At 48.0% G+C, this 15,092-nt stretch overlaps 1 protein-coding gene across 2 annotated transcripts in view; it reads left to right on the plus strand.

Annotated features, from left to right (window-relative positions):
- Window positions 1–15,092, plus strand: part of HDAC1 (histone deacetylase 1) — a 220,117-nt gene that overhangs the window by 50,623 nt on the left and 154,402 nt on the right. For both annotated transcript variants that reach the window (XM_086955695.1, XM_086955696.1), the window contains exon 2: window positions 13,954–14,066. In XM_086955695.1, coding sequence (XP_086811821.1) covers window positions 13,954–14,066 — 113 coding nt within the window. The remainder of the gene's footprint in view (window positions 1–13,953; window positions 14,067–15,092) is intronic.

Here is a 15,092-nt window from a genome sequence, read left to right on the forward strand (position 1 = left end):
CTCTCTCTCACAAACACACGCTCTCTTCTCACAAAACACACGCTCTCTCTCACAAACACACGCTCTCTCTCACAAACACACGCTCTCTCTCACAAACACACGCTCTCTCTCACAAACACACGCTCTCTCTCACAAACACACGCTCTCTCTCACAAACACACGCTCTCTCTCACAAACACACGCTCTCTCTCACAAACACACGCTCTCTCTCACAAACACACGCTCTCTCTCACAAACACACGCTCTCTCTCACAAACGCACGCTCTCTCTCACAAACGCACGCTCTCTCTCACAAACGCACGCTCTCTCTCACAAACACACGCTCTCTCTCACAAACACACGCTCTCTCTCACAAACACACGCTCTCTCTCACAAACACACGCTCTCTCTCACAAACACACGCTCTCTCTCACAAACACACGCTCTCTCTCACAAACACACGCTCTCTCTCACAAACACACGCTCTCTCTCACAAACACACGCTCTCTCTCACAAACACACGCTCTCTCTCACAAACACACGCTCTCTCTCACAAACACACGCTCTCTCTCACAAACACACGCTCTCTCTCACAAACACACGCTCTCTCTCACAAACACACGCTCTCTCTCACAAACACACGCTCTCTCTCACAAACACACGCTCTCTCTCACAAACACACGCTCTCTCTCACAAACACACGCTCTCTCTCACAAACACACGCTCTCTCTCACAAACACACGCTCTCTCTCACAAACACACGCTCTCTCTCACAAACACACGCTCTCTCTCACAAACACACGCTCTCTCTCACAAACACACGCTCTCTCTCACAAACACACGCTCTCTCTCACAAACACACGCTCTCTCTCACAAACACACGCTCTCTCTCACAAACACACGCTCTCTCTCACAAACACACGCTCTCTCTCACAAACACACGCTCTCTCTCACAAACACACGCTCTCTCTCACAAACACACGCTCTCTCTCACAAACACACGCTCTCTCTCACAAACACACGCTCTCTCTCACAAACACACGCTCTCTCTCACAAACACACGCTCTCTCTCACAAACACACGCTCTCTCTCACAAACACACGCTCTCTCTCACAAACACACGCTCTCTCTCACAAACACACGCTCTCTCTCACAAACACACGCTCTCTCTCACAAACACACGCTCTCTCTCACAAACACACGCTCTCTCTCACAAACACACGCTCTCTCTCACAAACACACGCTCTCTCTCACAAACACACGCTCTCTCTCACAAACACACGCTCTCTCTCACAAACACACGCTCTCTCTCACAAACACACGCTCTCTCTCACAAACACACGCTCTCTCTCACAAACACACGCTCTCTCTCACAAACACACGCTCTCTCTCACAAACACACGCTCTCTCTCACAAACACACGCTCTCTCTCACAAACACACGCTCTCTCTCACAAACACACGCTCTCTCTCACAAACACACGCTCTCTCTCACAAACACACGCTCTCTCTCACAAACACACGCTCTCTCTCACAAACACACGCTCTCTCTCACAAACACACGCTCTCTCTCACAAACACACGCTCTCTCTCACAAACACACGCTCTCTCTCACAAACACACGCTCTCTCTCACAAACACACGCTCTCTCTCACAAACACACGCTCTCTCTCACAAACACACGCTCTCTCTCACAAACACACGCTCTCTCTCACAAACACACGCTCTCTCTCACAAACACACGCTCTCTCTCACAAACACACGCTCTCTCTCACAAACACACGCTCTCTCTCACAAACACACGCTCTCTCTCACAAACACACGCTCTCTCTCACAAACACACGCTCTCTCTCACAAACACACGCTCTCTCTCACAAACACACGCTCTCTCTCACAAACACACGCTCTCTCTCACAAACACACGCTCTCTCTCACAAACACACGCTCTCTCTCACAAACACACGCTCTCTCTCACAAACACACGCTCTCTCTCACAAACACACGCTCTCTCTCACAAACACACGCTCTCTCTCACAAACACACGCTCTCTCTCACAAACACACGCTCTCTCTCACAAACACACGCTCTCTCTCACAAACACACGCTCTCTCTCACAAACACACGCTCTCTCTCACAAACACACGCTCTCTCTCACAAACACACGCTCTCTCTCACAAACACACGCTCTCTCTCACAAACACACGCTCTCTCTCACAAACACACGCTCTCTCTCACAAACACACGCTCTCTCTCACAAACACACGTCTCTCTCACAAACACACGCTCTCTCTCACAAACACACGCTCTCTCTCACAAACACACGCTCTCTCTCACAAACACACGCTCTCTCTCACAAACACACGCTCTCTCTCACAAACACACGCTCTCTCTCACAAACACACGCTCTCTCTCTCACAAACACACGCTCTCTCTCACAAACACACGCTCTCTCTCACAAACACACGCTCTCTCTCACAAACACACGCTCTCTCTCACAAACACACGCTCTCTCTCACAAACACACGCTCTCTCTCACAAACACACGCTCTCTCTCACAAACACACGCTCTCTCTCACAAACACACGCTCCTCTCTCACAAACACACGCTCTCTCTCACAAACACACGCTCTCTCTCACAAACACACGCTCTCTCTCACAAACACACGCTCTCTCTCACAAACACACGCTCTCTCTCACAAACACACGCTCTCTCTCACAAACACACGCTCTCTCTCTCACAAACACACGCTCTCTCTCACAAACACACGCTCTCTCTCACAAACACACGCTCTCTCTCACAAACACACGCTCTCTCTCACAAACGCACGCTCTCTCTCACAAACACACGCTCTCTCTCACAAACGCACGCTCTCTCTCACAAACGCACGCTCTCTCTCACAAACGCACGCTCTCTCTCACAAACACACGCTCTCTCTCACAAACACACGCTCTCTCTCACAAACACACGCTCTCTCTCACAAACACACGCTCTCTCTCACAAACACACGCTCTCTCTCACAAACCACACGCTCTCTCTCACAAACACACGCTCTCTCTCACAAACACACGCTCTCTCTCACAAACACACGCTCTCTCTCACAAACACACGCTCTCTCTCACAAACACACGCTCTCTCTCACAAACACACGCTCTCTCTCACAAACACACGCTCTCTCTCACAAACACACGCTCTCTCTCACAAACACACGCTCTCTCTCACAAACACCGCTCTCTCTCACAAACACACGCTCTCTCTCACAAACACACGCTCTCTCTCACAAACACACGCTCTCTCTCACAAACACACGCTCTCTCTCACAAACACACGCTCTCTCTCACAACACAAACACACGCTCTCTCTCACAAACACACTCTCTCTTCTCACAAACACACTCGCTCTCTCTCACAAACACACTCGCTCTCTCTCACAAACACACTCGCTCTCTCTCACAAACACACTCGCTCTCTCTCACAAACACACTCGCTCTCTCTCACAAACACACTCGCTCTCTCTCACAAACACACTCGCTCTCTCTCACAAACACACTCGCTCTCTCTCACAAACACACTCGCTCTCTCTCACAAACACACTCGCTCTCTCTCACAAACACACTCGCTCTCTCTCACAAACACACTCGCTCTCTCTCACAAACACACTCGCTCTCTCTCACAAACACACTCGCTCTCTCTCACAAACACACTCGCTCTCTCTCACAAACACACTCGCTCTCTCTCACAAACACACTCGCTCTCTCTCACAAACACACTCGCTCTCTCTCACAAACACACTCGCTCTCTCTCACAAACACACTCGCTCTCTCTCACAAACACACTCGCTCTCTCTCACAAACACACTCGCTCTCTCTCACAAACACACTCGCTCTCTCTCACAAACACACTCGCTCTCTCTCACAAACACACTCGCTCTCTCACAAACACACTCGCTCTCTCTCACAAACACACTCGCTCTCTCTCACAAACACACTCGCTCTCTCTCACAAACACACTCGCTCTCTCTCACACACACTCGCTCTCTCTCTCACACTCCCTCTCTCTCTCACACTCCCTCTCTCTCACACACTCCGCTCTCTCTCCACACACTCCCCTCTCTCTCACACACTCCTCTCTCACACACCTCCTCTCTCAACACACTCGCTCTCTCACACACTCCCTCTCTCACACTCCCTCTCTCTCACACTCCCTCTCTCACACACTCCCTCTCTCACACACTCCCTCTCTCACACACTCCCTCTCTCACACACTCCCCTCTCACACACTCTCCACACTCTCTCACACATCCCTCTCTCACACACTCCCTCTCTCACACACTCCCTCTCTCACACACTCCCTCTCTCACACACTCCCTCTCTCACACACTCTCTCCACACTCTCTCACACACTCCCTCTCTCACACACTCCCTCTCTCACACACTCCCATCTTCACACACTCCCTCTCTCACACACTCCCTCTCTCACACACTCCCTCTCTCACACACTCCCTCTCTCTCACACTCCCTCTCTCACACACTCCCTCTCTCACACACTCCCTCTCTCACACACTCCCTCTCTCACACACTCCCTCTCTCACACACTCCCTCTCTCACACACTCTCTCCACACTCTCTACACACTCCCTCTCTCACACACTCCCTCTCTCACACACTCCCTCTCTCACACACTCCTTCCTCACACACTCCCTCTCTCACACACTCCCTCTCTCACACACTCCCTCTCTCACACACTCCCTCTCTCACACACTCCCTCTCTCACACACTCCCTCTCACACACTCTCTCTCACACACTCTCTCTCTCCACACACTCTCTCTCTCTCCACACACTCTCTCTCTCTCCACACTCTCTCTCTCTCCACACACTCTCTCTCTCCACACACTCTCTCTCCACACACTCTCTCTCTCCACACACTCTCTCTCTCCACACACTCTCTCTCTCCACACACTCTCTCTCTCCACACACTCTCTCTCTCTCCACACACTCTCTCTCTCCACACACACTCTCTCTCTCTCCACACACTCTCTCTCTCTCCACACACTCTCTCTCTCTCCACACACTCTCTCTCTCTCTCCACACACTCTCTCTCTCTCTCCACACACTCTCTCTCTCCACACACTCTCTCTCTCTCCACACACTCTCTCTCTCTCCACACTCTCTCTCTCTCCACACACTCTCTCTCCACACACTCTCTCTCTCCACACACTCTCTCTCTCCACACACTCTCTCTCTCCACACACTCTCTCTCTCCACACACTCTCTCTCTCTCCACACACTCTCTCTCTCCACACACACTCTCTCTCTCTCCACACACTCTCTCTCTCTCCACACACTCTCTCTCTCTCTCCACACACTCTCTCTCTCTCTCCACACACTCTCTCTCTCCACACACTCTCTCTCTCTCCACACACTCTCTCTCTCTCCACACACTCTCTCTCTCTCCACACACTCTCTCTCTCTCCACACACTCTCTCTCTCTCCACACACTCTCTCTCTCTCCACACACTCTCTCTCTCTCCACACACTCTCTCTCTCTCCACACACTCTCTCTCTCTCCACACACTCTCTCTCTCTCCACACACTCTCTCTCTCTCCACACACTCTCTCTCTCTCCACACACTCTCTCTCTCTCTCCACACACTCTCTCTCTCTCCACACACTCTCTCTCTCTCCACACACTCTCTCTCTCTCCACACACTCTCTCTCTCTCCACACACTCTCTCTCTCTCCACACACTCTCTCTCTCTCCACACTCTCTCTCGCTCTCCACACTCTCTCTCGCTCTCCACACTCTCTCTCTCTCACACACACACTCTCTCTCTCTCTCACACACTCTCTCTCTCTCTCACACACACTCTCTCTCACACACACTCTCTCTCTCCCACACACACACACACTACTACTCAACATTACTCACTCATAATTAGTCACTCTATACTACTCCCTCTTTACTACTGAAACTAAAAATACACTTTGTATATGTAAGGTGTGGCTGTGCATGTAAATATGTGTGGCTCTAGGACTATTTACTACTCGCTCTCTCACTATTTAATACTCACTCTTTCACTTTGTACTACTCGCTCTCTAATACTCGCTTTCCTAATAACTCTCTCCTACTCACTATCAACTACTCACTCTACTACTTACTCTGTGTGTGGGTACTAATGCAATAGGTCTCGCATATGCAAGCTATTGGCAATATAAATGATAATGCCATTTATTTATGATTTTAAAAAAAAAATGTCATGAGCAATGCCAATAGCTCTACCTTTAATAATGCTGAGACCATTGCATTGTAAATGCTTGTTTTTTTAGGTTCTTCCTTCGTATGAGCAGCACAGGAGAGAAGAGGCAGGGGTGGATTATGCACACTTTAGGACAACAAGCACTGGCGTTGCCAATAGGTCTCGCAGTAGGAAAGTTGGAGCTATTACAATTGCAAATAACAATGCCTTTTATTTTTGTTTTCATTTTAAAAACATAAAGGGCTTTGTCATTTACAAAACCAATAGCTCCAACTTTCCTACTGCGAGACCTATTGTGCACTGCACAGTATGGGTGAAAGTGGCACTGCGTGGGTGTGAGTGGCTTTGAGTGAGTGGCGTTGCGTGGGTGAGTGGCGTCGCATGTGTGAGTGTTGTTGCGTGGGTGAGTGGCGTTGCGTGGGTGTGAGTGGCGTTGCGTGGGTGAGTGGCGTTGCGTGGGTGAGTGGCGTTGCGTGGGTGAGTGGCGTTGTGTGTGGGTGAGTGGCGTTGTGTGTGGGTGAGTGGCGTTGTGTGTGGGTGAGTGGCGTTGTGTGTGGGTGAGTGGCGTTGTGTGTGGGTGAGTGGCGTTGTGTGTGGGTGAGTGGCGTTGGGTGTGGGTGAGTGGCGTTGGGTGTGTGAGTGGCGTTGGGTGGGTGAGTGGCGTTGGGTGTGTGAGTGGCGTTGGGTGTGTGAGTGGCGTTGGGTGGGTGAGTGGCGTTGGGTGGGTGAGTGGCGTTGGGTGGGTGAGTGGCGTCGCGTGGGTGAGTGGCGTCGCGTGGGTGAGTGGCGTCGCGTGGGTGAGTGGCGTCGCGTGGGTGAGTGGCGTTGCGTGGGTGAGTGGCGTTGCGTGGGTGAGTGGCGTTGCGTGGGTGAGTGGCGTTGCGTGGGGGTGAGTGGCGTTGCGTGGGTGAGTGGCGTTGTGGGTGGGTGAGTGGCGTTGTGTGGGTGAGTGGCGTTGTGTGGGTGAGTGGCGTTGTGTGTGGGTGAGTGGCGTTGTGTGTGGGTGAGTGGCGTTGTGTGTGGGTGAGTGGCGTTGTGTGTGGGTGAGTGGCGGTGCGTGGATGAGTGGCGGTGCGTGGATGAGTGGCGGTGCGTGGATGAGTGGCGGTGCGTGGATGAGTGGCGGTGCGTGGATGAGTGGCGGTGCGTGGATGAGTGGCGGTGCGTGGGTGAGTGGCGGTGCGTGGGTGAGTGGCGTTGCTTGGGTGAGTGGCGTTGCTTGGGTGAGTGGCGTTGCTTGGGTGAGTGGCGTTGCTTGGGTGAGTGTGGCGTTGCTTGGGTGAGTGTGGCGTTGCTTGGGTGAGTGTGGCGTTGCATGGGTGAGTGTGGCGTTGCATGGGTGAGTGTGGCGTTGCATGGGTGAGTGTGGCGTTGCATGGGTGAGTGTGGCATTGCATGGGTGAGTGTGGCATTGCATGGGTGAGTGTGGGCTTGCATGGGTGAGTGTGGGCTTGCATGGGTGAGTGTGGGCTTGCATGGGTGAGTGTGGGCTTGCATGGGTGAGTGTGGGCTTGCATGGGTGAGTGTGGGCTTGCATGGGTGAGTGTGGGCTTGCATGGGTGAGTGTGGGCTTGCATGGGTGAGTGTGGGCTTGCATGGGTGAGTGTGGGCTTGCGTGTGTGTGAGTGGTGTTGCGTGTCTGAAAGTGGTGCTGTGTGTGAGTGAGTGGCGTTGCGTGTGTGAGTGAGTGGCGTTGCGTGTGTGAGTGAGTGGCGTTGCGTGTGTGAGTGAGTGGCGTTGCGTGTGTGAGTGAGTGGCGTTGTGTGAGTGAGTGGCGTTGCGTGTGTGAGTGAGTGGCGTTGCTTGGGTGAGTGTGGCATTGCATGGGTGATAGTGGGCTTGCGTGTGTGCGAGTGGTGTTGCGTGGGTGAGTGGTGTTGCGTTGCAACTGCAATAATCTGATCTTCTATGTTTAAAAGCTTCTATATGTTAAAGACGCTTAAAAAAATAAAAAAGTTTTTCTTTATCATAGTGTTTGTTGTTGTTTACGCGCCAACCATTTTCAGGGCTCGGCTCGTGCATGGTCACATTGACTCCTCAAACTCTCGGCTCGCCGCTTAATTTTGGGCTCGCACATATCCAATTCTAACTACAACCCCCAATTCAAACGTGGGCAGAGCAACGCGACACTTAAAGCAAGCCCACGGAATGGGACAGCGCTCCTCAGCAGTTGATTACAGAACACATCCCCCGCCCTCATGTGTCTGCTTTAGGCATAGGCGAGGGACAAGGATAGGTTATGCGAGAGCGAGGGAGAGAAACGGAAATATTAGGTGTGTTTACGTGAGAGAGAACCAGAGGTCGGGAGATGGTAGACAATTTAAGAAGGGGCGAATAGAATATGAGTAGGAGAAAGAGGGGCAAAGTGAAACATAACAGGGACGAGGAGAGAATGGCATGGGAGAGAATGAGGAAGCAAGCAACGGAGGCATAAGCATAACGAGGGACAGCGGGAGAGAAAGGTGAAGAATATAAAGTGTTACAAAAAAGTGGAGACAAATTAAAGGGGGAAAGAGAGCGAGATAGAGGAGCGGGAGAATGAGTTACATAGAGACAGAAGAAACAGAGAAGAAGATGGCGCTAAAGAAAAGGATTCAGTGAGAAAACGGGGGGGGGGGGGCGAGCAGTACGATACAAACAAAACACGAGAGAAAGATCTAACACGGAGTCAGACAGAATGATCGACAGTACAACAAAAATATACAACAAGACGGAGGGGAAGGCAGAGAAGGCCAGCTAGCTCAGTGGCAGACAGTTTATCAACCACGGAATGGTGAAAGGCCGGACTTGAAAGCATGTGGTGAAATGGAAGTAAACCAGACGGCAAGGCTGTGATTGCGTGGAGAGAGAGGGGAGGTGCTGGTGTGGGAGGGGGGAGGAGTGCTGCTAGGGCAAGGCTGTGATTGCGTGGAGAGAGAGGGGAGGTGCTGGTGTGGGAGGGGGGAGGAGTGCTGCTAGGGCAAGGCTGTGATGGGCGCTAAAGAAAAGGATTCAGTGAGAAAACGGGGGGGGGGGGACGAGCAGTACGATACAAACAAAACACGAGAGAAAGATATAACACGGAGTCAGACAGAATGGTCGACAGTACAACAAAAATATACAACAAGACGGAGGGGAAGGCAGAGAAGGCCAGCTAGCTCAGTGGCAGACAGTTTATCAACCACGGAATGGTGAACAAAACACGAGAGAAAGATCTAACACGGAGTCAGACAGAATGATCGACAGTACAACAAAAATATACAACAAGACGGAGGGGAAGGCAGAGAAGGCCAGCTAGCTCAGTGGCAGACAGTTTATCAACCACGGAATGGTGAAAGGCCGGACTTGAAAGCATGTGTTGAAATGGAAGTAAACCAGACGGCAAGGCTGTGATTGCGTGGAGAGAGAGGGGAGGTGCTGGTGTGGGAGGGGGGGAGGAGTGCTGTTAGGGCAAGGCTGTGATTGCGTGGAGAGAGAGGGGAGGTGCTGGTGTGGGAGGGGGGAGGAGTGCTGCTAGGGCAAGGCTGTGATTGCGTGGAGAGAGAGGGGAGGTGCTGGTGTGGGAGGGGGGAGGAGTGCTGCTAGGGCAAGGCTGTGATTGCGTGGAGAGAGAGGGGAGGTGCTGGTGTGGGAGGGGGGAGGTGCTGGTGTGGGAGGAGTGCTGCTAGGGAAAGGCTGTGATTGCGTGGAGAGAGAGGGGAGGTGCTGGTGTGGGAGGGGGGAGTTGCTGGTGTGGGAGGAGTGCTGCTAGGGGAGGAGAAGCCCTGGCCGTGAATGCTCGTGCATGTTTGCTCACGTGATTCACGTGAACTGAAAGAAAACCGCGGCTGAAAGCCCTTAGTTTGAAGAGAAAATAGCCGACTTGAATTCTCCCCATTTCCCATTCCTGCGGAATGGTAAAGGCGAGACCTAAAAAACTCAGCGGTGATACAGCGAAATAGAGCGTTTCATTCAGATCCCAATGAGATGGCCACTGTTTTGCCACAATTGGCCAACCCTGTCGTAAAATTTTGACCCCCAGCTTTAACATAATTGCAGTGGCCCTTATTTTGTGGTACAAAATCTATGCGTTCAAAGCTTTCACTGTATTCACTTAGGCCGTTTATCTGACTCAAAGGAGACTATTTGGAATTCGGAAAAAGCCAGAAACTCTTAATTTCCAGAAGGATTATCCGTGTTGGACTGCAGCTATCCATCATATCTAACATTTTGCTTTAGGCTTTGTTATCCTATAAAAATCTCATCCCTCCCTACACAGAGCTCTTAGAATAAACAGGCAGGCAACACGTGCTAGAAAAATGGGAAATGCATTTTTTAATCCAGGTTTATTTATTTAAAGTCTGAAAGTACCTGGTACATGCAGTATTTGTATGGTGCAAGCTGTTCAGGGCGTCATGTGATGTCTCCCACTTTAAAAGCGACACCTATTTTCTGGACGCGTTTGTCCTCACAGAGATGTATGTGGTGAAGAATCTGGCCGCTGTCCCTGCCCGTCTGCGTTCAGCGGTTTTTGGTCTGTTACTTAGATGTATGCAGAGTTCGAAATTGGCAGGTGAATGACATTACCAAGTGTTAATTTGATCAAAACCGTTTCTATACTTTATATTTAAACAACAACTGTTCCTGAACAGCTGAGTTGCTGCGGGTTAACAGGAGAGAAGGATGGTCTCCTCCACCTTGAAATGAGAGAAAGGAGAAGCAGCTCAAGAACAAGCCTTTTCAATGCAATAAATCTCTTTTGAGAGTATTTGAGCTATTGGAATTGTAAATGACAATGCCTTTGATTTGTGTTTTGAAAACATGCAAGGGGCGCGTACACACACACTTTGTACTTATAGATGTTGCTTGCAAGAAGCAAGGATGGCAGTAACTGTCTCTTTTACTACCAGCCTTGCTTCCTGAAAACAGCAACTAAGTACAAAGTGTGTGTTTACTCACTGCTTGCAGGTTTGCATAACACATAAATAAAAGGCATTGTCATTTACAGTGCCAATAGCTCAATGTCTTGCAAAAGCGAAACCTATTGCATTGCAAATGCTTGTTTCTTTCACTCTTTAGGTTTCGCCTGAAGAGCATGTAGGCACTGTTGGTAAATCTATTAACAAAAAACAAAAAGCTTATATATGGGTCTGAGCCTGCCCATTACTTACCCATTGATTGTCTTTGACATCACTCTTGTTTCCTTGCTTCATATTGGTCAGCGCCACCTCCTCTCTGACATCCTCCTGGGGCTTTAGAGCTTGTCCCTGCAGTAAAGCATGGATCAAGTACAGCTTTCTGTTTGCAGCCAGTGTACTTCCACTGGCTGCATGATCCTTCAAGTACTTTCTTTTGTTTCATTTTACACTTTCTTTCTACATGCACTACTATGAAGTGTTTGTCTGCAGTCCCTTTCCCTCCCCCTGCACCTCCCTTATGTTTCTGCTCCTTGCAGTGTCCATTGTTTCGTCCCCTTGTATTCCTCTCGTTTCTCCCACTGCCCGTTGTTTCTTTACCCCGCCTTCTTCCCGCCACCGTGGTTTTACTACTCCTATCCCCGCAACCCATTCCCTTATGTTCTTGATTGTCCGCTCTGTTGGTACACGCATTGCATAGCAACATGGGCTGCTTTGCAACATGGTTTCAAGGGGGGAAAAGGGCTATGACATGATCAACGCTGGGCACATTGTAGCACTTTTTTTTTCTTGACTATAAGTCCTGTTTCACCATGGCTCATGTCAGAGCCAATACATCTTGCATAGAAAAAACATAATGGATTTAAAAATGCTTGTTTTAAAATCTGCTTTACAAACAAATATTGGCAAAGCCAGTATGTTAGCACTCTCTTTATCAAAGTTAGACAAGTTACCTTTGTCCATGCTTCTTCTCTATTTGTTTTTCCGGATCTGGGGATAATTGATGATCCAATCTTCTCTTCAGTTTTTACAGTGGGGCATACAACCTACACAAGTTTCAAGTTTATTTTTATTTGTTTTGGAACTCATAACAGAGGTCCACATAAAATCATCAAACAATGGTATTACAATATACAAAGAACAAATCTACTATATTTCCATAAAACTTTTTTAAAAGTTAAAAATTGTACAGCAAAACTTCTCATTTGGCGGATTACAGATAGCAACCAAAAGAGCAGAAGCAATATTTAGCCTTAAACAAGTAGGTTTCAACCATTTGAGGCGGTGTTGTTTTAGGGCCGGACAAACAAATAACACATGGTTAACGTCCTGTTTTAAATTTGTTGCAGAAATTACACATTACTGATGAGCCATATCATTTTGACAGTAGAACATTTAAAGGGAGTAGGTCCTGCCTCAGGAGAAACAAGAATCGACAACTTCATCTTATCTGAAGATGTCACTTTGACTGACGTTGTACATGAAATTAACTTTAAACTGGAGTCCACCACGGGTTAAAATGCAGTGTGCATATCACGGGAAAGCCGGATCACCAATGACTTGGTGAGACAGCCAGTGCATGAATAAGTCCCTTCTTCACCATGGTCTGTTGGCCCCTCCATAGCCACATCAATTTGCTCAGAACTTTGAAGCTCTCTTTCAGATCTAAGTACACTTTGTTTTTTTTAGCAGGTTCTCATAGCTTTTCTGCTCGCAGTACCATTTAGGCCAAGGTGTGAATGTAAGAGGGGCGACTGGCTCTGGGTTTTTTTTTTGGTCTTTTTTGAAGGTCCTGTAATTTTCCTAACAGCCTCTGAATTGACAGCCTATCAAAAATGATAATGTAGCTTTTATTTAAATATAAAGTGGTGCGTAAACTAATTAAGAAACATGAGGAAAAGCCTGTGTGTGACTTCCCCACCCACAACACCGATAACCATTGCCATCCTTTCTCACTGTTTAGTCCATACAAATGAAAGATAAGTAACTTGTATACAAAAATCTGAGACTGTTAACATAGCTTGGGGAGTACCTGGCAAAGTTGTGCAATTCCTAAAGAAACAAACTTCAGACCCTAAAGACAAATTTGAGCTTCACTGACTGTATCAAAACCTGCAAATGGAAGTACACACTATCAGGGCTGTATAGAATAGCACAGTTTACTCCCATGATTTTCAAAAAGTATTCAGACCTCAAGAGCGTTATAGATTAGAGTGGTCCTAGATGAAGACATTAGGTGAGCACTGCATTGGCTGTGAGAATGGGCAACAACCACAGTCACATAGCACTACACTAGATCGGCATGTTCTTTCACAAGTGGAGATAAATGGCCACTATATTATCTCTTGAATCCACTAGTGAATTTCATATGGTGTACTGCATGGTTTATTTTTTGGCATGTTTGCTTATATTTATATACTCACTATTTGTGTATACTAATGTTCACCCATGGGATATAGGTGCAGAATCCTTTGTCATCACTAATGCAGTCCATTGTATTTCTTTGAACACCAGACTAGCCGAAAGTCCGGATGCTTGCACTGTGGGAACAACCAAACTCTGGGATTTCACCAAAATTATAAAGGATCTCCAGATCCTATAGTAAAATGCCACCTAGTGCAGGTGAGGGCAGATGTGTTTTTTTTAAATCCTGGGTAACCGTTAATACAACCAGATATTTAAAAAATAAAAAAGTGGTTCTCGAAGGATAGATACTCCTAGGAAATGGTTATAAATGATCTCCATTCCTATAACAGAACACACACCATGGACCTTTTATACCCTTGGTTCACAGTGGGAAGTATGATCTTTTCGCTAATTTTTTGTCCTCCTGTTTTTTTTTTTTTAGGAGATGTTGGGAACTATTACTATGGACAAGGGCATCCCATGAAGCCGCACCGGATCCGTATGACTCACAACCTCTTGCTCAACTATGGTCTTTACAGGAAAATGGAGATCTATGTAAGTTTCTGTCAAACCATTGTATACTAAAGGGAGCAAGTGAGGTGGGTGCTCGTCTTACACTGAAGCACAGCCTGGTTGTTGTGCACTGAAAAGGGATGCTTTTCACACGTGGAAATCTTGCTCCATGCTGGCCAGTGTGCGTTTTTGAGCTGGGACAATGTTTTCTCCTGATGGTCTGGTGTCATGTGTGTGAGGTTTGGCGTGGAGGAGGGGTTCTTTTTGAGTATCTGGTATACTGCATGAGAGGGCTGGAATGGATGGTGACCAGATGAGGCCTGTGATGTACATATCGTAGGCGTTATGGCTTCAATCATCTGGAGCCTACATTGAATGTATTTGTGCTGCAAATGTCAGACCATACTACCATGGCTAGGGTGGTCGATTTCTCTCTACAGTGTTGTTCAACTGAGTAGTGCCTTGTTTTTGTTGGAGGTGTCCAACCTCCAGCCTCACGAACTGAACTGTAAAGTTTGGAAAGAAATATCAGGGGGCCTGTCTTCAAGCGCCTGTGAGTGCTTCATGTTTGCTGATTCCATGAAGTAAAACTATTTTCCCCTTGGCATAAACTCACAACAAGGATATCCTCATTCATCCAACATACACATTACAATCATAGAAGTGTATCGAGAGGGGGAAACCCAGCATGAATTATTACCAAACAATATACTCCCTAATGTCAAAATATAGCGCAAATGTATTTAAAATTAATATAAAAATGCAATTTTTTTAAAAAAAGGAAATCATAATATATACATATAATCAATCAAAAAGAGACAATAACAAGTGACATTTTAAAATCTCATCATAAAAACATTAATACGATTGAATCTATTCTCAAATGGAAGTCAAGACCACATATATGATTTCAGACTAAATTGTTCCTCGAATTTAAAAACACAGGTGTCTACGTGTTTCGGTTTGCTGCCAGATTTGCACCACCTTTTTCAAGACTTTACAGGATACTTGTCTTTCATATAAATAGCACACAGTTCTATATATCTGCATTGAAAACGAAATCAACCG

Source organism: Lissotriton vulgaris, chromosome 2_1, assembly GCF_964263255.1.
Source record: "Lissotriton vulgaris chromosome 2_1, aLisVul1.2, whole genome shotgun sequence".
Lineage (NCBI taxonomy): Eukaryota > Metazoa > Chordata > Amphibia > Caudata > Salamandridae > Lissotriton > Lissotriton vulgaris.